The 24,915-nt window shown below is 40.9% G+C and overlaps 2 protein-coding genes across 2 annotated transcripts in view; one reads left to right on the top strand and one right to left on the bottom strand.

Moving 5' to 3' along the window:
• Nucleotides 1-6,446, top strand: part of jv (javelin) — a 66,588-nt gene extending 60,142 nt beyond the window's left edge. Inside the window, exon 3 of the mRNA XM_068225024.1 lies at nt 2,922-6,446. Coding sequence (XP_068081125.1) covers nt 3,991-6,300 — 2,310 coding nt within the window. The 5' untranslated portion in view covers nt 2,922-3,990 and the 3' untranslated portion in view covers nt 6,301-6,446. The remainder of the gene's footprint in view (nt 1-2,921) is intronic.
• Nucleotides 1-24,915, bottom strand: part of MCU (mitochondrial calcium uniporter) — a 431,816-nt gene that overhangs the window by 245,436 nt on the left and 161,465 nt on the right. The window lies entirely within an intron of this gene.

The raw sequence follows: 24,915 nt of genomic DNA, 5'->3' as shown, positions 1-24,915 counted from the left end.
ATATTTTTTATTTTTTACAATTTGCTTTACGTCGCACAGACACACATAGGTCTTATGACGACGAAGGGACAGGAATAGGATACGAGTACGAAGGAAACGTTCGTGGCCTGATTAAGGTACAGCCCCAGTATTTGCAGTGTAAAAATAGGAAACCACGGAGAACCAACGTCAGGTCTACCAACAGTGGGATTCGCACCCACTATCTCCCAAATGCTTATTATTATTATTATTATTATTATTATTATTATTATTATTATTATTATTATTATTATTATTATTATTCTGTTTTCCAAGGCCCTTTAATATCCGATATTCTCATTTGTGAAAGGTCGGAACACTTCTTCCTTCTTTAGACCTAGTACTAGTGAATATGGCATTGATATTCCTTAAATGCGATCGTCTATCGAAGTAAAACGAATCACTCAGGAGCTTTGAAATACGGAAACCTTATAAAAAATTTAGCCCCAGAGTTGCTACAATAACGTAGACAATAGAACAGGAGCTTTCCTTGAAGTTTAGTACGTCACTGAGTAGACATATTCACACGACCTCAAACGTTCTGCCCGAAGAGGGCCGTCAGTTGGTCAATAGTGTCCAAAATATATTAGGTTCGATCCTGAATCAGGCTGTGAGCTTGCATCCGGGAGATAGTGAGTTCGAATCCCACTGTCGGCAGCCCTGGAGATGGTTTTCCGTTGGTTTCCCCATTTTCACAACAGGCAAATGCTAGGGTTGTACCTTAATTAAGGCCACGGCCGCTTCCTTCCAACTCCTAGGCCGTTCCTATCCCATCGTCGCCATAAGACCTATCTGTGTCGGTGCGACGTAAAGCAAATAACAAAAAGAAAAGACTGCTAGAATTTGCTATTGCTTGTTTTAGTTATTAGTCCATCGACTGGTTTGATGCAACTCCCCATGCCATTATATCCTGTGCTAACATTTTCTTGCCGGACTGGGAAGCTCAGGCGGTGGAGCGCTGGTCTTCTGAGGAAAGTTGACGGGTTCGATCACGACTCAGTCCGGTGGTATTTGTATTTGAAGGTGTTCAATTAATTAATTAATTTATTATTATTATTATTATTATTATTTCCACCGAACTACTAATCTTGCATCTATTCTAATCTGTTAGTCATATTCAAGCCTAGAACTACCCCATATATTCTTACCTCCTACACTTCCCTCAACAACTAAGTAAACAAGACCTGGGTGTTTCAGAATATGTCGTATCAATCCTTTTCTTCTTTTTGTCAAATGTTGCCAAATATTTCTCCTTTCAACGACTCCATTCAGTATCTCTCCATTTGCGATCCCGTCTACCCATCTCTCCTTCAGCATTCTCCTGTACACCACATTCCAATAATAATAATAATAATAATAATAATAATAATAATAATAATAATAATAATAATAATAATAATAATAATAATAATAATAATAATAATGTTATTTGCTTTACGTCTTTTACGTACTTTTACGGTCTTTGGAGACGCCGAGGTGCCGGAATTTAGTCCCGTAGGAGTTCTTTTACGTGCCAGTAAATCTACCGACACGGGGCTGTCGTATTTGAGCACCTTCAAATACCACCGGACTGAGCCAGGATCGAACCTGCCAAGTTGGGGTTAGAAGGCCAGCGCCTTAACCGTCTGAGCCACTCAGTCCGGCACACCACGTTTCAAACGGTTCATTTCTCATTCTTTATGCATTATTTATTATGTTTTACTTCCATACAATGTCACGCTTCCCACAAAAGAGCACCATTCTAAAATTCAATCTATGCTTGATATGAGCAAAAACTAACGTTAACATTGCTTGTGTTAGTCTGTATTTTATGTCCACCTCACTTCTGCTATCGGTAGTTATTCTACGAACGTAACACGCCTGCAGCACGTCACCTTAATCAACTGCGTTCGGTTACTTCAGTTTTGAAATTATTAATTTTCACCTTGCACTCTTAAAAACAGGGGTTGCCTGGCCGAGGCGGTAAGGACGTGCTCGGTTCGCCAGCAAGGACGTGGGTTCGAATCCCCACCAGGAAATTGTAAATTTTAATAAACGAGATTTCCATTTCCGGAGGTGCATATGGCCCTGAAGTTCACTCAGCCTACACCAAAAATGAGTATCAAGTTAATTCTTGGGGGCAAAGGCGGCCGGGCATAGAGCTAACCACCCTACCCCATCACGTGCCGAGGTTAACAATGGTGGCAGCTTTTACCTTCCACTCCTCCAAGGGCCTTCATGGCCTGTACGGAGGTGACTTTGCTTTGCTTTACTCTTAAAAACGTCTGTACCATTCAGTAATTTCTCCAGATGTTTTACTGTCTCAGATATAAATATAATCGTAAAACTCAGAGTTTTTCCCTCTACTTAAAATGTGACTTATTTCTAAATTCCTCTTTGTTGTCATTTATCACGAGAAGGAAGGGGAACAGACAGCAGCCCTGTATCTCTCTTTTCTGGATAGCTGTTTTATTTTCCCCCTCATAGCCCTCAATTCTTATCACAACAGTTAATGGGTGTTTAAATGAGACAACTCCATTGATCAGGAAGATAGGTAGTAGTCAGAAACGAGGAGTTCTTTTAGCACTTCTAAAACGACGAAGCTCGCACAAGATGATGGGGTATGAAGGCATCTAGAAACTTATTCTGTGAATACTTCCGGTAGAATATTACCACATGTGCCTAATTATTGCCATATACTCTCATTAATTCCGTAAGGTCAGGCGTCTTGTTCACAAACTTTCATAACACGATACATACATATATCAGATTATGATACAGAAAATGTTTTAATGCTGCTGTAATGAGCTGTAGGTTCCCATAAACAGTAACACATTTGAACAACCGCCAGTTATAGCCTAGGCGTTGAATGGCCTATGCGACGTAATGATCGTGTTAATAAGCTTGCTGTACATGTGTTGCAGGGTTCCCAGCCCAGCCACTATCCCCAGGGCTTCACTCCTACTGGTGAGACGACACTCGTGCCCTGACTACCACAGCGGAGACGAGGACGAAGAAGTCTACATCAACTACCGTCAGTTACAGCATTCTACTGCTTCAGAGAACATCTACCAGAACACAGCCTTCAACAAACAGAACCACAGCGCGAGTCCGTCTACCGAGGACGATTACGAAGAGATTACCCCTCCTCTATCGAACAGAGCTCCAGTCTCGAGGGTCAACAGCAACACCATAACAAAGAAAACTATACACAAACTCCAAGGAGAGAATGTCGAACCGATAGGGCAGAATTCAAATTTAACCAATGGTTTAGCCCAACGTGAAAACGACAGACATTTAGAAAATTACATCACCACAAGCAGTTATCACGCTAAACTCACTAAGACATTAAATGATTCAGAAGGAACTTCTTCTGAAGAAAGAATTTCAAAGAGCCCCTCCACAAGTGACACCAGTGAGGATAGTGAGGAGAAACAACACACACTGTCGTCTGAAATAACCACAGAAGGCAAAGGGAATACTAATTCTCTGTATCTGAAAAATAAGAGGAGAACAGGAAAAAGTTCTGGCCACATAAACCAGCCGAACAGCCCACTGCGCAAAGTACGAGAAACGAAGTCCTGTGACGCTATCGTACAGTATGAGAACTGTAAGGTGTCTTCAGATGTGAAGAAAGAACGGTATCTGACTGAAAATATTTATGCTGTATGCAGACCAACAAATTTACAATGCACAACTGAAGAACGGAAAGAAATTACTGCCTCCAGTCAGACAGAACATAAAAAAGACGAATCACCACCCACTCAAGTACCAAGTAAGAAATTATTTAATGGATGCACCTTAGCACGGGCTAAGAAGCTTGGGAAAGAGGGAAATAATTCGAGCAATAACAAGACACGAAGTCACATTGATGAACGTTCGATCACAAACGAGGAAATCTGTAATACTTCGAAAGTTCAAACCAAGATTCACGACGGTAGTCCCAAAGAAATCTACGAGGAAAATCAATATTCCGGTACTAAAGCCATCACAATGTCCAGGCGACCGCAAGTACTGCGTGTTACGGACTCTGTCAATACCCTGCGTCGTCCCAAGACCAGCAAGGAAACAAACGGTAATTTATCGCCTGACATAACATCACCAACTGCGGACAGTAATGAAGTTCAAACAAACAACAAACCAGAGAGTCCAGTAATTGTAGCAACTTTCACAGTTGCAAATGGTAACGCAATTACTAACGATCAGACAATTTCTCCTTTATGCGGTTCAGTCAGTCCACCAATCATCTCTAAAGACAACTTGGACTGCAAAGAGATAACACTAAATGGGAATAAAAATAAACAGCAAACAGAAAAACATCCAGCATTTAGAACATTAAGTTGCACGCCACAAATGGACAAGAAAGTAACATCTTCAGTTGGTCTGTCGAGATCAAGCTATTCCCTTGATCGCCGAAGTTCTAGACCAGCTCTTGGAAGATCAATTCCTGAATATTTAAATCAGCTCTGTATGACTGAGGACGCCTCTGAAAAAGGTTCCAATCCTACTCTAACTTCAACTCTCAAAATTCAGAATGCCCGTAAGATCCATCAGAACGGTAGCCAATCAGATGGCACCAGTAAAGTAGCAGCCTTCGACGGCTTAATGCAGTATTTACAAGAGTACAGGCATGGCTTGCGGGAACTGTTGGTGAACAACAATGTGGTTATCATTGAGCCTATTCGAGAAGCTGACAATCGTCATGACAACCGCAAAGTGAGAAGCGCCCAAGGCTTCAACAAGGAGAGCACGTGTCGTATCACTGGGGCTACGATAAAAAAGGCCAACAGTGAAGAAGTAGACGGACAGACATTAACAAGACAACAGAGCCATGGCCAGCCTGTACCGAGACGTCACTTCTTCTATCATCCCAAGAGAGTAAATCGAGAATTAGTTGACGAAGAGTTGCCAGATCCTGATACAGTCCGCAACGCTCGAAAGTTATTCGAGAAAACTTTGAAAATGAGGACGCCATCAGACGAGTTTAATATAAGAAATGACCATTTAACTTTAGAGAAGAATTCTGAAGAGAAGTCCACAAAGGATGTTATAAATAAAGAAATAACTAGTCCCAAACCAAAGAGTGTTTCTCCTAGCGCAGAAAAGGTCAACAAGAAAAGGCTAACAAGGTACCTGACGGTTGATGCCGTTCTGGGACACAACAACGGACCTAAACGTTGGACGGACAGCGGTAGCCTATCGTCTGGGGTCAGTAGTGACCTTAGTTGCTACGAGACAGAGACGGATGCTGACTCGCCCAGTAGAAACAGCAGTCACAAAGAGGATGTATTTAGCAGTGACGATGAGCACGATATAGACGCTGTGGACGCCCGAAACTACTACATCGATGATGGAGACGAAGGAGGTCACTACGTCGCCCCAGAAGTTCTGGAGAAGATACGTGCTTGCGGAACAACTGTCACCTACTATGGAGGCAGAGTAATTTCATCCAGTAAGGGGCCCATCATGAGCCCCATGACTCTTGCTATTATGAATGAAATACGACAAGGCTGCGAATCGACGAGGAAGAATGCGGGGAATAAGATTTTCCAAGAAGATTACTTGGGAGTAAAATTCAGACTGGTAAAAAGCAATAGCTGTGGAAGCAGGCTGGAACTGGCAGGCACAGAGGATGACAGCGAGAGAACGTCTGACGAAGGTAACGCCACTCAAAATGAGCACAAAGCAGAGAGTGACAAAACACTCGGAAAACTCCAGCCAGTGCACGAGGTGGAAGAGAACTTTGTAAAAAATCAAATTGAAGTATGTGAAAAGTCTATTGCTTCAAGTAAGAATTTGGACTGCAACCCAGAGAGTACTGAAAGTACTATACAAGAGCAGAATGAAGAAAACCCTGAAATAAATTCTAGCAGTAAGAAATCGGAAGAGAAGCTATTTGAGAATGGGCTCGACTTTTGGAAGCGGAATGAAAGCGAAAACATCAAATCTGAACCCCCTAAAATTAATTTCCTTCCAGAGAAACCGAAAGTAATGCCACTCAGAAGTTCTTCTTTGTTTGATGATATGGAATTTGAGGAGTTCGAGGTTTTGGAATATCCATCAACTAATAATACAACCTCTGAGACGACCTGTGACGAAAGCTGTGATACTAAGAAAGAAGGAATTAATAATGAAAACACAGAAGAGGATAAGCAATCGGAACCTGAGGAAAACAACATTCTATCATCTAACGAAGAGATGAACACAGGTTCGATGACATCCTGGGCTCAGAGAAGAAGCGTAACACTGAACGACGTCGAGCACCAGCCTAAGTCTCCATCCAGTAATCAAAGTACGTGCTAGCTACATAGACATGGAAATTATTCTCATGCAACGAAAATAGTATTCCTAGTAATATTTCAGAGAGAAAGGTAGAATTAATGGTCACTAGAATAAAATATGTCCTCCTTGTAGTCGTGCACTTTAAGGGATTCATACACTTAGCGAAAATTACAGTATTACAGTATTACAGTATTACAGTATTTCTGTAACCATTCGAGGGATTTTCCTGAAATGTGATTCATATGTAAATTATCATTGAGTTCTTTGTACAGTGTAAGGAAGATTTTGTACGATTTGTATTGTTATTAACGATGGAAGGTTTTCTTTCCGGTGTCGACTTACCTGTTTCAGTCTGGTGAAAACAAAATATATATTTACGAAAACATTACAGCACAGCTGGAATGAAATATTTCCTTTTCCAGGTATTTATTTATTTAATTAATTAATTTATTTATTTATTTATTCTGACACCAATATGTGTTTGCCAAAGGACACAATAGCTCACAAGTTTTATTCGAAAACAACTGACTTGTTGGTTTCGTAAAAATATATCAATGAACTTAAGACTATGACCATTGTTAGTGTTTTTTTTAATGTCGCCGGAAGGAAATTAAGTACTATGCTTTCCATACAAATGGTTCCGAATTACTGCTACCGAGAATTTTATTGTTTATAAGTGTGTTCACAAATATATATTTTGTGTTCGACAGACTGAAAACTTAAAAGATTATATTTTAGAAATTCACAATAACCCCGAAAAATTTCAAACAGGGCAGTTTTCCACTCCGTTTGAAGGTAAAGCTTTCTTTATAGAGGCTGAACCACCATGAGATTAACAAGTACATTTATACACATTTCAATACAGATTTATTCAAAGAGTTTTACCTGAAACCGCCTTCAGTTTTTTTAAGATTAAACATGACCCTTGTGTTTCATACTCGAGAACAACTATATCTGAAAAAATCTGTAAAAATTTTCGGAGACTTATCCAATTAAATTATAAAATAATTATAAGCTCAAAGAATAGCTTGATTCTTTGTTTATTCACTGGCCAAGAGAGTAAAGAATGAAAATCGAACAGCAAATGCCATCGAAGGCACAGAGCAATGTTGGTGGTCATATGCTACGCCAGCTATCCTATGTGGAGCGTACACCTCTTCACGAATACGCAAATATACATTACTACAGAGATGTTTGATATGACAATTGGTACAGAGATGAAGAAAGATACGAACTACTAGACGAACCTAAAAAACTAATATAACTGAAGGTATTTTAATGTATGAAACCCCTTAAGCAATAACAGAATTAATAATGTTTAGGAGAAGGCAACGTACTTTGCACAATGTACAGGAAGCAATAAGCCAAATATTATGTAGAAATATTAAGTCTAAATTAAAAAATTGTATTATCTGGTCTGTATGATTTATGTACATACTTTTGTCGTACTTTATTGTATAGAAACCATAACTGAAATAAAGATTTATGTGTAGAATATAAACTTTACATCGAGTTTCATGAGTAAGACAAAATAAAGAACCATACAACTCTTGACGTGTTAAAATTCTAAATTAACCGCAACAGATGTTGCGTGACTCAATAAATGAAGACTGGTAAGTAATGGATACTTCAGGCACACGTCTCCAGCTGTATTAACTCAGTTATGTCCCAGGGTTTTTGATGGAACAGCTTTATTAGCGTATGAAATTTTTCCTTCTCCACTTCGGTCTATGCATCTTAATCATCATCTTCCAAATCTAGTTCTTTTACGTATATGGTGAAGCTGCCTTTTCGTCTCATTTTTTAGCCTATCTCTTCCCCTTTTGCCTGGAGGCGTAATGCCGAATAATCACTTTCCACAATAGCAATCACTTCACCTCAATGCATGACCAAACCACCTCAGTTCGGACACATACGCATTAATTGGAAACTGTCCATCTAGGCAGTGTAACTGTTAGAGATACTAGCTGCCGCCCACGGGGAAGGGGTGGGGGTGTTCAATTCCCAGTACTGCCAGAAATTTCAGATTGTAAGGAGGGCTGTGGCATTTGGTTAACAGCTCAATTCCACTGGAAGTGGACGAGGGCACACATTTACTTGAAAACTACCCGTCTCAGAATCACCCTTCGCGAACCCATTGCGAGGCTACAGTTGTAGAAGTAGGCCTTTTTACCTACTTTTCACACATAACATAACTTGAGCATTTTGTACAAAACAAAATATGTTTGATTTCAACTATTTTATGATTAAAATATTAATGATATTGAACATACGCTTTTCGAAATCATCACATTGTGAAATGAAATGGCGTATGGCTTTTAGTGCCGGGAGTGTCCGAAGACAAGTTCGGCTCGCCAAGTGCAGGTCTTTTGATTTGACACCCGTAGGTGACCTGCGCGTCGGGATGAAGATGAAATGATGATGAAGACGACACATACACCCAGCCCCCGTGCCAGCGAAATTAACCAATTAAGGTTAAAATTCCCGACCCTGCCGGGAATCGAACCCGGGACCCCTTTGACCAAAGGCCAGCACGCTAACCACTTAGCCATGGAGTCGGACATCACATTGTATACAACTGTAACATAAAATGAACACCATGTCTGAGTAGATAACGTACAATAGAATGTCCATATTTAGCTTACTGGAATAGTTTCATACTGGTATTGCACTTCTATCAACGCAAAGAATAATACAAATGATTACTGATTAAACGAAAAATAAATAATTCTTAGCATTAACTTACTAAATTATGTTCTGTAATGTCAAAAACTGTATAGTAACACTTCCTCTGTCTGTAATTCACTTCCTTCCGTTGGAGTATAAATACCGCATGGTTCTCTCTCGCATAAGAAAGAACGTGTCATTAAATGTCACATGGCTCAGTTTAGCATAGGACCATTCAAATATCAATCTGCATTTAGTGCTGTCACCCAGGTGGTAGATTCCCCATCATTTGTTTACCTAACCTTCTCTCAAAAGTTTTCAAATAACTTAGGCATTTATCGAACATTTCCCTTGATAAATTATTCCAATTTCTTACTCCTCGCCCTATAAATGAATAATATAAGGATATGTTTATGACACCACAGCCATTCGTAATGTCACGCGGAAGTTACATGTGATTTTGATGTTTTTACACTGACTCATCTCCCACATGTCCTACTTTTAAAATTTATCTCCGTTATAAGTAGACTGTGATTATGCTTGTAACACAATGCAGACAATAAAATTTACTGTTTAAAATCACGATGTTTCCGAGTCCTCTCTTTTGCGGATTAAGTGGTACCCGAAATGATCCCCACACTGTCTTTGAGCGTTGGTCCGATCTGATTCCCGCGTTGCCGATCTCCATCTGGATGTCACATAACCGTCAGAATCACCGATACAATTTTTCACAAATCAGTAAAAAGAAAAGACTGGGAAACCTACGTTCCGAATTATCCATCAAATAACATTGTATTTTTATGTGGTTATGTGTATGGAATGTATTTTTATTGAAGCAGGCAATGATTAAACAATTGAAATTATTCAAGATAATGTCAATATTACGTTAATGCATATAAGAAATCTTCTCCCGCGTAATTCTCGCTCACCTTGCCGCTCATTTACATGCGAGCAGCATGTTATGTGATCTTTACGTGCATCATTCGAATTTGTCTTCGCTCACTGTCCGATTTTCGGATAAGTTCTCAACAAACCAAGAGCGAGCTGTATGTTAGTAATGGAGTTTGTAAACAATTTGATGTGTCTATCCTTAAAACTTGAGGATCAATTCGGATATATCCTTCGTTAGAAGTGCGGAATACCGGGCGAGTTGGCCGTGCGCGTAGAGGCGCGCGGCTGTGAACGTGCATCCGGGAGATAGTAGGTTCGAATCCCACTATCGGCAGCCCTGAAAAAAGTTTTCCGTGGTTTCCCATTTTCACACCAGGCAAATGTTGGGGCTGTACCTTAATTAAGGCCACGGCCGCTTCCTTCCAACTCCTAGGCCTTTCCTATCCCATCGTCGCCATAAGACCTATCTGTGTCGGTGCGACGTAAAGCCCCTAGCAAAAAAATAATAAATTCGGATGCAGCCTAGAATAAACTCGAATATCAAGCAAGATGAAAATCCTGAATTTCCCTGCACTATGGAATAGAGAGATGCTGGAATCAGGCGGAAATTAGTTCAGCTGGCTACGTTACTCTGTACATCCCTGGAAGATTTCATTATTCCCAGAGCAATCTCGCACCTCGTCATAAATTGCTACAATAGACTCCACTGTATGGAGGTAATCTCGTAGAACTAGCACATGGCTAAATGAACCGTGCACCATGCAATAACAGTTTGCGTTCCACTAATTGCTGTTCTTTTTATTTTAAACAGAAGACCTCTATTAGCGTACGCCAGATCTACTGCGTGTTCGATGCATGTACAGTTGTAGGATTCCTCTCAAGAGAAAAACACTTACTGAAGATAGCATGTGTCGTTACACGTGCAACGTTTATTACAGCCTAATGTAAGAATTCTGACTCTGGTGAAATATTTTGAAAGTCTCCTTATTTGTTAGTGCGGAAAAACATTCACGTCAGTCTACGACAGAAAAAAGTGTACCAAAAAATAGAATATCCAGAATGATCTCGTTAAAGCCTGAATGCGTTCCCTTCTTCTTCTTCTTCCATTTTCCCCATACCATATGGGTATAGCTCTGTTTTATGGTCAGATGCCCTTTCCGACGTCAACCCTACGTGTTTCTGTGGTGGTTGGTAGTGTGGCATATTGTGTGTAGGTATACGAATAAGAGTGTGTTGGGACAAACACAAACACCCAGTCCCAGAGTCATAGGAATTAGCTATACGCGACTAAAACCCCTCCCCGGCCGGGAATCGAACTGGGGACCCTTCAGACCAAAGACCTCAAGGCCTAAATTTGCTTCCTGAAAACTAGAAATGAATATCCAGCATCGATTGTAATAGTGATAATGTACTGTAGTACTGTACAATATTATTCAGTTAATGAATTTAAATAGTTTACAAATAAGGTGGTCAACTGTGTCACTTGTAAATGTTACGTAGGCCTATATTCTAGTGGGGCGTGATTATCTCAATGGTTTAATTGCTAGTTTCCCACCAGAAAGGCTGAGGTTCGAATTCCGATCGATCTTCATCTCCAATATCACGAGACGTAAGGAAGGGGAGCTGGCCTTAAACCTCTGGCCACCGGGCGAGTTGGCCGTGCGCGTAGAGGCGCGCGGCTGTGAGCTTGCGTTCGGGAGATAGTAGGTTCGAATCCCACTATCGGCAGCCCTGAAGATGGTTTTCCGTGGTTTCCCATTTTCACACCAGGCAAATGCTGGGGCTGTACCTTAATTAAGGCCACGGCCGCTTCCTTCCAACTCCTAGGCCTTTCCTATCCCATCGTCGCCATAAGACCTATCTGTGTCGGTGCGACGTAAAGCCCCTAGCAAAAAAAAAAAAAACTCTGGCCAAAACCAAAGTGGGCTTGGTTGACTCCAACGATCCCAGAAATACCCGAGATAAGCCGAGGGGAGTTTTTAGACAGATAGGTTACAAAATTCAAAGAAACGGGAAGAAACAGAACACAAGAAAGAGCATGCATCACTATGTATCATTTTTTCAAAGTTACAAAAAAAAAACCCACCACCCTATTCCCTCCTTCACACTTCCTCACGTTGCGATGTGTAGTTCTTTTCCTTTTTTGCCTTAATGTGTTTTCGAGCGGTATTCAATGATACTAGTGACAGTTCCTGTTAACGGAGAATATGCTTTCTATGGAGTACCTAATAGGTCACAATCGACATCTGCCAAGTTAGTGCCTCAAGAGAGTCATCCTTTTCAAGAGTTTCCTACGACACACATGGGATACCGTGAATGCACTCTATGTCCCATTCACGGGAGGACTTATGAGCTACAGTGACAGTTTCACTCAAATAGTCCATACACCCCTGTAACTAAAATATATTTCAAAACGTGATACACAATACAGTTCATAAAATATGTCTTCACAAGAAACACAACCTCTACACTTACGCAAGGACACTTGTTGACCCCCACCATTGCTGTTATTTTTAACGACCTTCATCTTCCAGCGAGATGGTCTCAAGAACAATTTGAAATTTCCTTTGAAAACGACATAATAATGTTATTGGCTTTACGCCCCACTAACTACTTTTACGGTTTTGGAAGACGCCGAGATGCCGGAATTTAGTCGTCCCGCAGCCTTTGAAGATGAACTATGATGTTACAAAGTCCATGATTCATGAGAAGGTATCGTTCCTTTTAATGTGTGTGAACATTCTCACTCACAGGCCGGCATCTGCTTACCAGTCACGAAAGGGCTGAGAAACTCAGACGGTAAAAGCGCTGGTCTTCAGAGCCCTAGTTGGCGGGTTCGATCCCAGTTCAGTCCGGTAGGAAACCAAATTCGCCAGCCTCATGTCTGTAGATTTACTGGCACATAAAATAACTCCTCCGGGACAAAATTCTGCCTCTTCGGCGTCTCAGAAAACCACAATAAAGAGGTCAGTGGGATGTTAAACGAACACTATTATCAGAGTTGGGAAGTAATTGAGTAAAAGTAATGGGATTATTTGTAGAAATTACATATTTTTTTTCTTGTAATCGTTCTTTACAAAAAAAGTAGCGTTTACGTGAATTAAAATTGTAATCCTTGCTTTCCAGTAGTAAATATACATCGCACGGAAGCAGAAACAGAAAAAATATAAATGACAACTGTCAGTACTACTACAGCAGAATGAGTAATTTCACCAATTCTTCTCTAGTACTTCTAAAGGTATCAATTTATCAAAATGATGTTATTACAATTAAACACAAGTATTCTTACAAGTGCCCTGTAGGGCGTCGTTTCAGTAAATGAGAGGAAAAAAAAAACAGAGGTACTTTCCCCAAGAAAAGTTCGAGGCTAGCGATGAGAATATTAAGAACAAATTATTTATTTTTATTTTATTTAAAACACTAACAATCATTATCTGAAATAAAAACTATGAAAAAAAAAAAAAGCATTTCGAAAGTTCGAAGCTATCATGTTTGGTCTCACCTAGTGATAGAATGAAATAAGGTATGGGTTTTGATGATGATAATAATTTCGTGTGGCTATTACTAGCCGATTGCAGCCCTTGTAAGGCAGACCCTCCGATGAGGGTGGGCGGCATCTGCCATATGTAGGTAACTGCGTGTTATTGTGGTGGAGGATAGTGTTATGTGTGGTGTGTGAGTTGCAGGGATGTTGGGGACAGCACAAACACCCAGCCCCCGGGCCAATGGAATTAACCAATGAAGGTTAAAAACCCCGACCCGGCTGGGAATCGAACCCGGGACCCTCTGAACCGAAGGCCAGTACGCTGACCATTCAGCCAACGAGTCGGTTGATGATGATGATGATGATGATAAATGTTGTTTAAAGAGGCACATATAGGTCATCGACCCCTAATGGTACGAAATGAGACGAAATGCAATGAAAATTTAAAAGTACAAAATCCTCCACTGACCAGAATTCAAAACGTGAGGACGAAGAATGAATGGATGGATATGAATTTAAACCAATCAGTGGATCCGACCCGCAATGCCCCACATTCCCAGAAACTAGCGTTAAACAATAATATTACTGACTAAGGGACTGTTTCTTAAGCACAATACTGAATCGATGATGCTTGTAGTCTAAAGGGGTCCAAAATACAGGTCATCGGCCCCTCATAATGGTACTTATCGCTAGGAAAGTAGAACCATGGTATTTGTCATGTTGCGGTACTAATCAAAAGTAGCGCAGACTCGCAGTATTCCACACATTATGGTACTAGTCACAGGTAATGTAATGTGCACATGTAACACAGACCTATGGTAGTTCTCACATTAAGGCGCCATTCACAGGCAACGCAAACCTCTGGTGTTCCGCACGTAAGTGTACTAATCACAGGGATTCGTACTATCCCGTGGTACTCCTCACATAGTAGGTACTAATCATAGGCTCACCCATGGTGTCGCTCATATAGTGGTACTAATCACAGGTACCGTAAAACCCAGCCGGAAGCACACACTGTCGCTACTAATCACGAACGTATTGTGTATCTAACATAGTGGTAGTACGCGCAAGTAAAAGCGACCCATGGTGTTCTCTGCGTGATGGTACTAATTACAAGTAGTCTCATGGTTCTAATTCGATCATCCCTTAGGAGAGGCAGGGGATACCGTGGGTGTATTCTTCGTCTGCGTCCCCCACCCATACGGTTCGTATGGGTTTTAGTGCCGGGACAAGTTCGGCTCTTCAGATGCAGGTCTTTTTATTTGACGCCCGTAGGTGACCTGCACGTCGTGATGAACCCTTGCAAACTTTTGTATTATTCTAGCCCAATGCGAAAAATAGGTCAATGATTGCCTTAAAACTAGCGTTCTGTAATTATAATTTTACTTATTACTTGCTGCAAAAAGTAATGTATAATTATAATTAAATAAAATATTTCCCAGGTGACTGTATTTCGGCCGAATTACTTGCTTCTTGCACTCTTCCCGTCACTGCTCATTTTTAATGTGAAGGCAATAAACTTAACTTGTGCTTCAACCATAACCTCAGCTTGACAGAAGTCGGCCGTCATCTCACGAACAATCGATGTAACAGACACAGTCCAGCTCAAACTATGGGTTTTCTGTAATCGACACATGAAAATCAAAAAGCGAAATGATCCCAGCTCAGAGATGAAAGATCATCCAGGTCAGTAAGTGTCACAACAATGCACGGTAAGGAGACGGCCAATCTCCAGTGTCTCATTTCAGATTACGTCACTCCTTGAATTGTTTGGAACCAGAATGAAAAAAAATATTTTTTTATGCTTGACGATGCCGAAATATAAATATTATATGTTAGAAAACTGAATCTTAATGAGGCTCTTTATAGTTCAAGTTTCATTATGATACAGGTTCTCCACCAAGCAGAGTTCAGATTTTCATTATGATACAACTGTTTGACCAATTAGGTAAGGATAGCATCGCACCTGCGCTTCGCACTTGTTTCCAAAATCAAACATGTCGGACACACATATTAACATCAATGCACCTTTTACTTCCAATATTCTACAACCACACGGCACATTCCCGCAAAATTCACTTCAACTGTACAATAAACAATTCGTATTTGAAATAAAGCTAGGTTATAATATCCTTTTATCAAAACTTTGAAAACATATGATACGGTCAAGGTCTCTGATCCATTCACGGAAATTCAATAACCCAGCGCATGCGTTCCCGCTCTGTTCAGTAAACACCAACTGTCAAGCGACATCTCGACAGACATTTATGAATATTAAAAAAATAGAGTTATAATTTTATCGTCGAGCATAAACAGTCGTATGCAACTCGCCTATAATTGTAATTAAGACATTCGTATGGAAATATAAACATGTCTGTCTGTTAGGTCATCAGCCCAGAGGCTGGTTGGATCCTCAAATAGCACCACCAAAGGTTATGCGGTTATAAGGAAATCCCAAAAACCAATGGCAGCACCAAAATGAGGCGCACTAGGCAAGATGAGGAGTGAGGTAGTTTGCCATTGCTTTCCTCACTGGGTCAGAGAGTACTATTGCAGCACGACTGACCCTATGAGCAGCACCTTTCATAACACTCAGATGCACTAGTCATGCTCTGAATGTCATTACTCAGCACTACCCATATTGTCACAGCCATGGATGTTGACTGGGACTTCGGTGGAAGCTACACTTTACTCTGGCCTGTGCCAAGAGATGGATGCAAAAGTACTGTATCCATCAAGAGATGACAGCAGACAGAAATATAAACATACTCGTGTCTTAATTATTGCCATTATAGGCTTCTTGCATAATGTACTATTCTACGGGGTAATATTCGCTGATACACACACAGTACACAGCTTTCTTAGAACACATCACTAGCTGAAACATCTTGGAGCGTTGACGAATTCAAACATCAAGCTCCTCCTTGGAAACATCTATAGTATGTTGTGCCCTACTCTGCTTGTTAGGCTGTCACGTTTCAGTTACAAGTTTGGTAACTCTAATTGGTGTCTCTCAAGCTAGCTCTTGTGGTTACTGACAACTGTAGTGGTAGCCCAAGCAGCACCGGCAAGTGCAGCGTAATGTCGTGATGATGAAAGTGGATTTTCAGGAATAAAACTCGTCGATGTTTAGAGATTCATGATGTATGCAATTTAACATGCTGAAATTACGAATTAAAATAACAAACTATTCCTTGTTCATCTTTTTTCAACAATTCCTTCCGTAATAATTGTACCGGGCGGTACACCTCCACGCCGCTAATTTAAAATTTGCGCCAGTTGAAACTCCTCTGCTGGAGGAAGTCTGAACTTTATATACGCTATTAATTCGCTACCTTCTCAAAAGATGTCACCACGTGGAAAATTTTGAGTTTTTGAACTGTGTCATTTTTGATGTGTTTTTGTTTTGCTTGAAGTAAGAAGTGTGAACTTTCTCTTCTAGAGGACACTACTGAAGATCAACAATAGTGCACCCTAGTGCGAAGCCAAAGAACTATTTTGTTGGAGAAATTTTTATTTCAAACGTTTGTCTTTGCTAATTTTTTTTCAGTTATTGGTTAAGTTGGCTGTATACCCCTCTCTTTCCCCTTGTTTTGCATTTAACCAATCCCGAATTTCTGTTATTAATTTCTGACCAATCGTAGGTATCTTCCCCCAACTTGAATATGTTGCTGTATCCTACCCAATAAAAAGTTTGTGGGAGGGTGTTTTCATTCCCCTGACACCTAGAACCTTCCGCGAGAGGATATAAACTGCTGATTTTAGGGTCGCCGGGCCACTTCTGTTCCATCTTTCAGTGTATTAAGTACATAGCAGGAGGCGGGAAGCGCCTCTTTCCTCGGCAGCGGTCAACAACAAGGTAATGGCCGATTAATAACTTCTTTCTTTGCTTGCTCAGCAGTTTAACTCTCGGGGCGGGTTCTAAGCGTTCCACCATGTAACCTTTTCCTAAATGTAACTACTCTTTCATATATTCTCTTTTAAAGCTACATACTGGGATAGAGAGTGCTAACCCTCTCGAGCTCCCACTCATATTGTTTTGAGGTGAACTTATTTTTCTCAACCTATTCTTCGTTAACGTAAAACAAATTGTTCTCTTCTTAAGTCACCTCTTTAGTATGGGATTAGCCCTTGTATTAACGGCCTAGTGCCAAGTAGGTCTTAATCAAAGTGTATTAGGAGTGCAAGTTCGCCTCCTCTCAAATTGTTATTTTAGAGGTCATTTAATTAACCTTCTTTTCATTCTATAGACCTCAGTAGATTGGGTATTTTACCCCTGTGTTTATGTCCGTTGAGGACAACTTGAAGATGGAGTTTGGTGTGGCCTGGGAGAGGCTTAAATTTGAGAGCGTGTGGCTCTTTTGAAAATTGAGTGTTGTATGCCTCGTGGAGGCTTTTCTATGTAATTTGGAGCTAGGGCTCCTAGGCATGAATGGGGTTTTCTGCCCCTCTGTTGAAACTTGTGTTTGGAGGTAAAACTGCGCTGATTGCCCAAGCATTGTGTTTTCAGGGCTCGAAGCCCAAATCCTGTAAATATTGTAACTACCCTTTGACTTGCTACTTTGTACCTGCCATGCTTGTTATTTCTTTGTTCTTGAAAAGAAAATATAACCTGGTTAAATTTTAATTAATTTTACTTTAGTAGCTTGAGACCCGTTCACCACCCCGCACCTTCTTTCACGCATAACTACCACAAAAACACGGTAACAATAATAATAATAATAATAATAATAATAATAATAATAATAATAATAATAATAATAATAATAATAATAATAAAAGTAAGTAAACTCGTGTCCTCATCCTGAGGTGGTGCAGTTCTTTCCAGGCACACCAAATTTCTGGCAGTACTGGGAATCGAACCCGGGCCCCCGAGGACGGCAGCTAATAACACTAACCGTTACGCTACGGAGGCGGACAATAATAAAATGATGATAATATTGTAAATTCGTGTCCTCGTCCCGCGGCGATGCGGCTCTTTTCAGGCACATCCGCAATGAAGGTGAGTTGAATATACATTTTCAAACACATACCAACCTCCCGCCAAACTTGAAAATTCAGGTAGTACCGAAAGTCGAAACTGATCCTCCGAGGATGGTCCTATGCACTTACTTTAACGGTTTTCGAAAGCACCTACGTGCCGTAGAAGTTCTTTTAGGTGTTGGTAAGTCTACCGAAACGAGACTGGCGAATTTGAGCACCTTTAAATACAAGCGGACTGAGCTGGGATCGAACTCTCCAACTTGAACTCAGAAGGCCAGCGCTCTACCGTCTGAGCCATTCGGCCCCACTTTTTCCAGAACGTTAAGCTGGTCTATAATAGTATTCTCCTTCCTTGTGAGCGCATCAATATGGGTATGATTAATGCGAAATAAACATATATGTGCTCTACATTTTTATGACGGGCTGAGTGGCTCAGACGGTTGAGACGCTGGCCTTCTGACCCCAACTTGGCAGGTTCGATCCTGGCTCAGTCCTGTGGCATTTGAAGGTGCTCCAATACGTCAGCCTCGTGTCGATAGATTTACTAGCACGTAAAAGAACTCCTGCGGGACTAACTTTTGGCACCTCAGCGTCTCCGAAAACCGTAAAAGTAGTTACTGGGACTAAAGCCAATAGCATTATTATTATTATTATTATTATTATTATTATTATTATTATTATTACGTTTTTATAGCTTATGCCGATAGATCTACGAAGGATAGGGGGTAGGAACGCGCTACAGAAAACCTCACACGGTCCATTCTTTGGTGATAAAAAAATAGTCCCTGCAGAAAGAGAAATGCAAGTATTCAAAAACAAACTGTATCAGACGTTGGCCAAGTTTACTTTAAGAATGTGATTGTTATGTCTCTCACAAATTCCTTTACGTCGCACCGACACAGACAGGTCTTACGGCGACAATAGGATAAGAAAGGCCTAGGAGTAATTTGTAATTTTTTTTGCTAGTTGCTTTACGTCGCACCGACACAGATAGGTCTTATGGCGACGATGGGACAGGGAAGGGTTAGGAGTGGGAAGGAAGCGGCCGTGGCCTTAATTAAGGTACAGCCCCAGCATTTGCCTGGTGTGAAACTGGGAAACCACGGAAAACCATTTTCAGGGCTGCCGACAGTGGGGTTTGAACCTACTATCCCCCGAATACTGGATACTGGCCGCACTTAAGCGACTGCAGCTATCGAGCTCGGTAACTTGTAAAAAACATTTAGAAAAAGAAATATAAAGTTGATAAGACAGCAGAGATTTGGACACTCGTCAAGTTTTCTCGCCATAATTGAAAGTTTTTCAGGAGTTATTTCTAATCGCTATACGTCCCATTATTGTCGCTTCTGACTGATGGTCACGCTCAGTGTTGCCAAGTGTACGGTCAGAACCATACAAATACGGTCATATTAGTATTTTTTTTTTCTAGTGGCTTTACGTCGCACCGACACAGATAGGTCTTAGGCGACGATGGGATAGGAAAGGTCTAGGAGTTGGAAGGAAGCGGTCGTGGCAGTCCCAGCATTTGCCTGGTGTGAAAATGAGAAACGACGGAAAACCATCTTCAGGGCTGCCGACAGTGGGATTCGAACCCACTATCTCCCGGATGCAAGCTCACAGCAGCGCGTCCCTAACCACACGGCCAACTCGCCCGGTATTATTATCTACTGCACTCCTATTGTGGAAAATGACTTATTCGATCAACTACGCTGGTTGGTAGGCCAGAGCCAATGGAGGTACATGACACGACGAATAACGTTCCTGCTCTTAATTTCCCGGAACTTGTAACTCCTGAACAACGTTCGTAGCAGCTGAAAATCAAAACAAACTGAGGAAGGAGACAAGAGCTCGGGAGGGAGGAGCCCCTCTTAAGTTTTCACCGAAGCACACTTAATTAAGGTCACTAATATGACACAGCGGACCACAATACTTCACGACGCAAGCAAATTTAGCTTTGCTGTCAACGTGCAAACAGCACTTCTTTTGTCACGTACACAAAGGGGGAGGCACGCAATCGATAATGATTTAGGAGACTGCCATCTGGCACCTTAATTAAATCATGGAGCTATTTCCAGAGAAGAAACAACACTTGGCTCCGTGGGTCTAAAAGTCGCCGTACGTTCTCGGACAACTTATGGAGCTTGATTAAAATCAGTGTAACACTAATTTTATTTCACCAACTAAATGAAACAATGCAAGGTATTTGAAAACATAGAGAAGTGTTTGGTGGAACGTAAGTGGCTACCGTTGTTGACATTCCCATTCAGAGACTTGGTACAGTATTATTATTTAGAATATGGCATAAATAAAATCTACATATATACAATTGAATATATTACAATATTAAGAAAACAATATTTCATATAAGGATGTCCAACCTTTCTAATCACTCTGATATTGACTCTGATGGTATAAAGAAGTCAGCCCAGCTATCCGAGTAAGCGCATAGTTTACAGCTGCCAACGATGTGAGCGATCGTTTGCCGTGGGGCACCACAGTCACACTCCGGTGACGTTATGCAGTTCCACTTGTACAGTGAGTCCCTGCATCTTCCATGGCATGTCCGAAAGAGTGACCCACTGCCTTCGTGGTAGATGGAATCCACTAATAATTTGCGCACCAGAAAATACGCTGTGAAGTCTGTTGAAGATTCCCAGCGGTCTTTCCAAACTTTCCCAGCATTAAAGTTCTTGCTGGTCATGTCAGCAGCATCACGCAAGGGTGGGTGGCGTGATTTCAACCTTTGAAGATTGAACGCATGGATGTCTTCTTGTACCGGTAGTACCGGCTATTAAGCCATACAGAAGAACAATACTCTGCACTGGAATAAACAGAACCTAGGGCAAAAATTCGTAGAGTGCTTGCAGTAGATCCCCAAGCTGTCCCGCACAGTTTCTGATGAATATTATTTCGAGTATGCAGTTTTTTAGATCAGTTCAATAGAGGTTGCTTGAATGACAAAGTGCGATCCAAGGTTACGCCTAGATATTTTGTCCCAAAGGACAGATGAAGACATCTACAGTGTAACAATACGGCTGAATAATGTCACCACTGTCAACATTTATAAACTGCCCAACACATCTTGGCCCGATGCTGTCCTACCAACTACTGAACATCCAGCAGTCTATGTAGGTTGTTTTAGAAGCCACTATGAGTCATGAAAGTACTCAAAAACAATGAATGCGGGGTTAAACTCTCAGAATGGGCTGAAGTCAACAATCTTCATCTTGTTTTTGATGCCAAAGATCATGGCACCTTCCGATCAGCTGCATGGGGGTAGAGATACAAATCCTGATTTGTGTTTTGTCAGCTGTAATGAAAATGGCTACCCTCTACACATCACACAAAAAGTGACTGGGAACTTCCCTCACAGGCAGCATCGACCAGTAATAGTAGAAATTGGCATCTCAGTCCCAACTGTAAGATCTACACCACATGCCTGGTGGAATTTTCGGAAAGCTGGTTGGACTATGTTCTCTGCTGAGCTGGATAGGTCTGTTCGCTGGATCCAGCCGAAATACCAAAGCTATAAACGTTTTTAGGTGCAGTGATGTCGGCAGCCGATAAAAGCATACATCCCTGGTTGGAGCGCAGAGAATGAAGCACTTTACAATGACTTCCAACAAGGTGGAGACTTACATGTTTGGATGCTAACCGAAGGCAAAGATGGGCAGAAACTGTAGGAAATATGGACTTCACTCACTGAAGTAGAAAGGCATGGAGCCTCCTTAGAAGACTGGGAGAAAGCTCACCTGTTTAAAACCAGCCTGAGGTGACACTGATCAAATAGCGTCTCATATCGTTGCAACATCTCGAGCATCAACAGATAAGTTCATCAGACGGCAGCTTCAAGCTCTGAAATTAACAATGCCTCACAAATCAGACTACTCTAGTGTCTTAACATCTAATGAAACAGAAGCCTCACTCAAAGACCTGAAGTCCGGTAAAGCTTCTGGATTCGATGGAATTCACCCCGAATTCTTCATACACATGGGTAAGAATGCCAAGAGATGGCTGGTAGAGTTCTTTACACGGACATTTTAAACAATGGAGAAATCGCACCAGAATTCAAGAAGGCGAAGATATTCCAAAATCTGGAAAACCCACCAATAGACCTGACAGTTAACTACCGATAACTCTTCTCAGCTGCTGCTACAAACTGTTTGAGAGGCTTATATTTAACAGAATTAATCACACAATCTTAGCACACATTCCTGCAGATCAGACAGGTTTTAGATCAATTCGTAGCTGTTGTGATCAAGTGCTATCACTCACATCATATACTGAGGCAGGATTCCAAAATAAACTTAAAACATCTGCTGCGTTTATAGACCTCATGATTCACAAGCTCCTTAAAGTCATATCCTGCAGAACCATCGTTAAAGTTATCAACAGCATGCTAAGTGACAGGAGATTCCAAGTGTGCTCAGGCAACAGTAAGAGCACAGAGAGAAAACTAAAGAATAACTTATCCCAAGGATCAGTTCTGTCCCCTCCGCTGCTCAGTCCACACATCTCTGATCTTCCTGGGTCAAATTGCAGGAAATTCTGTTATGCTGATGATATTGCACTAGTCACACAACACAGAGATCTCAAGAAAACTGAGGAAATACTAACAAGGGACCTGTCCATTCTACAGGTCTATTTCAAGAAATGCAGACTTAGTCCTACTGCAAGTAGAACAGAAGTGTCATGCTTCCATTTAAATAACCGACTGGCTAATACAAAATTGAACATACGCTTCTGCAATAGAGTTCTTCGTCAGAACTTGGTACAGTATATTGTGCTTTCTGTCAAGAGGTTGATATTAGGTGTAACCATACTGTTACAGATATCTAAAAACCCACGTTGTAATAACCTGCCAAGAAGACTCCTGTCCAAATAGATGGCCTTTAGATACTAGAGTAGCACGTGGTCAGTTTGATGACATCCTTGGCTATATTTCTTGGTTTTCTTGGCCGGTTTCGCTGCATTTTATACCAGGCAGCTCCTCGATTGAGTTAACTCCGTTCCAGCTTTTAAGTCCAGAATTAAATTCCCTGAACTGGTCGAGAATGGAACCCTGATACTCTGGGCAAGAGGAAGGTACGCTAACCCCGCACCACATGACTGGCTGTATAGTAGTTATATCTAGAATGTGCATTTTCAATTGATAGAATCTACAGTTCTGAGAGAAAGCATGCAGTAGTTGGTTAGGAAAAAAAAAAAAAGGAACCCATGGGAAACAATATGGCGGACGTAAGTGATTTTTAGGATCAGTCATTAGGTAATATCAATCCCTTGATAAGCAAACCTGTACCTTCAACTTTTGAGATATTTATAAACTGATATTTCTGGAAGTACAAAAATTAGAAATAATTTCTCCAAAGTATTTCCAATTACAAAAGGTTTACGGGAATAGTGGCCTCTTAAACCGATACACTTCCAAATTTATTTGACTTCTGCCCTTACCAAATGGTGACAACATTATTCTGAATACGTTTAGATCTCTAAGATTAAATTTCATGATCTTAGGAATATCCTACAGATTATTTTTCATCTTCTCCCGGATTTTTAGTTCTGTCAATCATTAAGAACCCTGACAAGGAGACAAAACTAACTAGCTAATGGCAGACAATTTCACTGGCCCTGGTGAAATTAGTCTTACGAAATCATTTCGGTGGTGTAGAGTAAAATAAATCACTTGACAGTGTTGGACAGAATTCCATTACTTTTGTTCTGGATTTATTTACTTTCATCTTAAGTAACTAAGACTTCCCAGGGCTGCACAAGAAAAAGTAATTGCTCCAACTTTTTGAAATGTACGTGATTTACGAGCAATGATAAGTGCATAGGCCTGGTAGAGTACAGCCGTAATCACGTGCGGCTGCCGTAATTCATTTAGCGTTATCGTCTTCCCTGATCGTTCGCTTCGCCTATTGGGACTTGCGCTTACCCCACTCGTGCTCGTTTCTCCGAAGGACTCTAGGATAATGTACACATACAAGTCACATACAAACATCCACAGTCAAAATTATGAAATTAGTAGGCAGTCATCCTCTACTGTTTCATATAAATCTTTGACCCCAGCTGCACTTAGTGATTTCTTCCTCCTGCTCTCTTAAACTACTGCTATCCGATTTGAACAAGGGCTTTCCCTCCAATATTAACCAGTTATAGCAGTAGGCTCATCCTTCTTTGCTACAACTCAAAGGAGCACTTTAAGTTTAGAAATCAGTCTACGCAGCAAATAAATGTGTAACCACTAATAGTTTAAACATGTTTAGGTTAACTCATTTGAGGATTTGGCATAGAATACATTTCTTTTGGTGCACAGGGCAAAATTTCAGCAATCCAGCAGCGCAAAAATACCGAGGCTCTTTTAAATGCGTTAAGCTCTTTTACAATCGCAGCTGAGTCCCGTTTTCCTGCTTTGTGTAATTTTCCTCCGGTTGCTCTCTTTTCTCAATTCTACGAGAGACTTTTTTGTTGTTTTATTTTAGGTTTTCTAATCTCTTCTAATGTTTCCTGGAGTATGCCTCTTAACTTAGTCGGCCCTCAAACTATCTACAGCGTCGATAACATTTTTGCGGTAATGTTGTATTGAAGCAACGCACTGCTTTCTTTTGAAA

Source organism: Anabrus simplex, chromosome 1, assembly GCF_040414725.1.
Source record: "Anabrus simplex isolate iqAnaSimp1 chromosome 1, ASM4041472v1, whole genome shotgun sequence".
NCBI lineage: Eukaryota > Metazoa > Arthropoda > Insecta > Orthoptera > Tettigoniidae > Anabrus > Anabrus simplex.
This window is presented reverse-complemented; position numbering and strand designations above follow the sequence as displayed.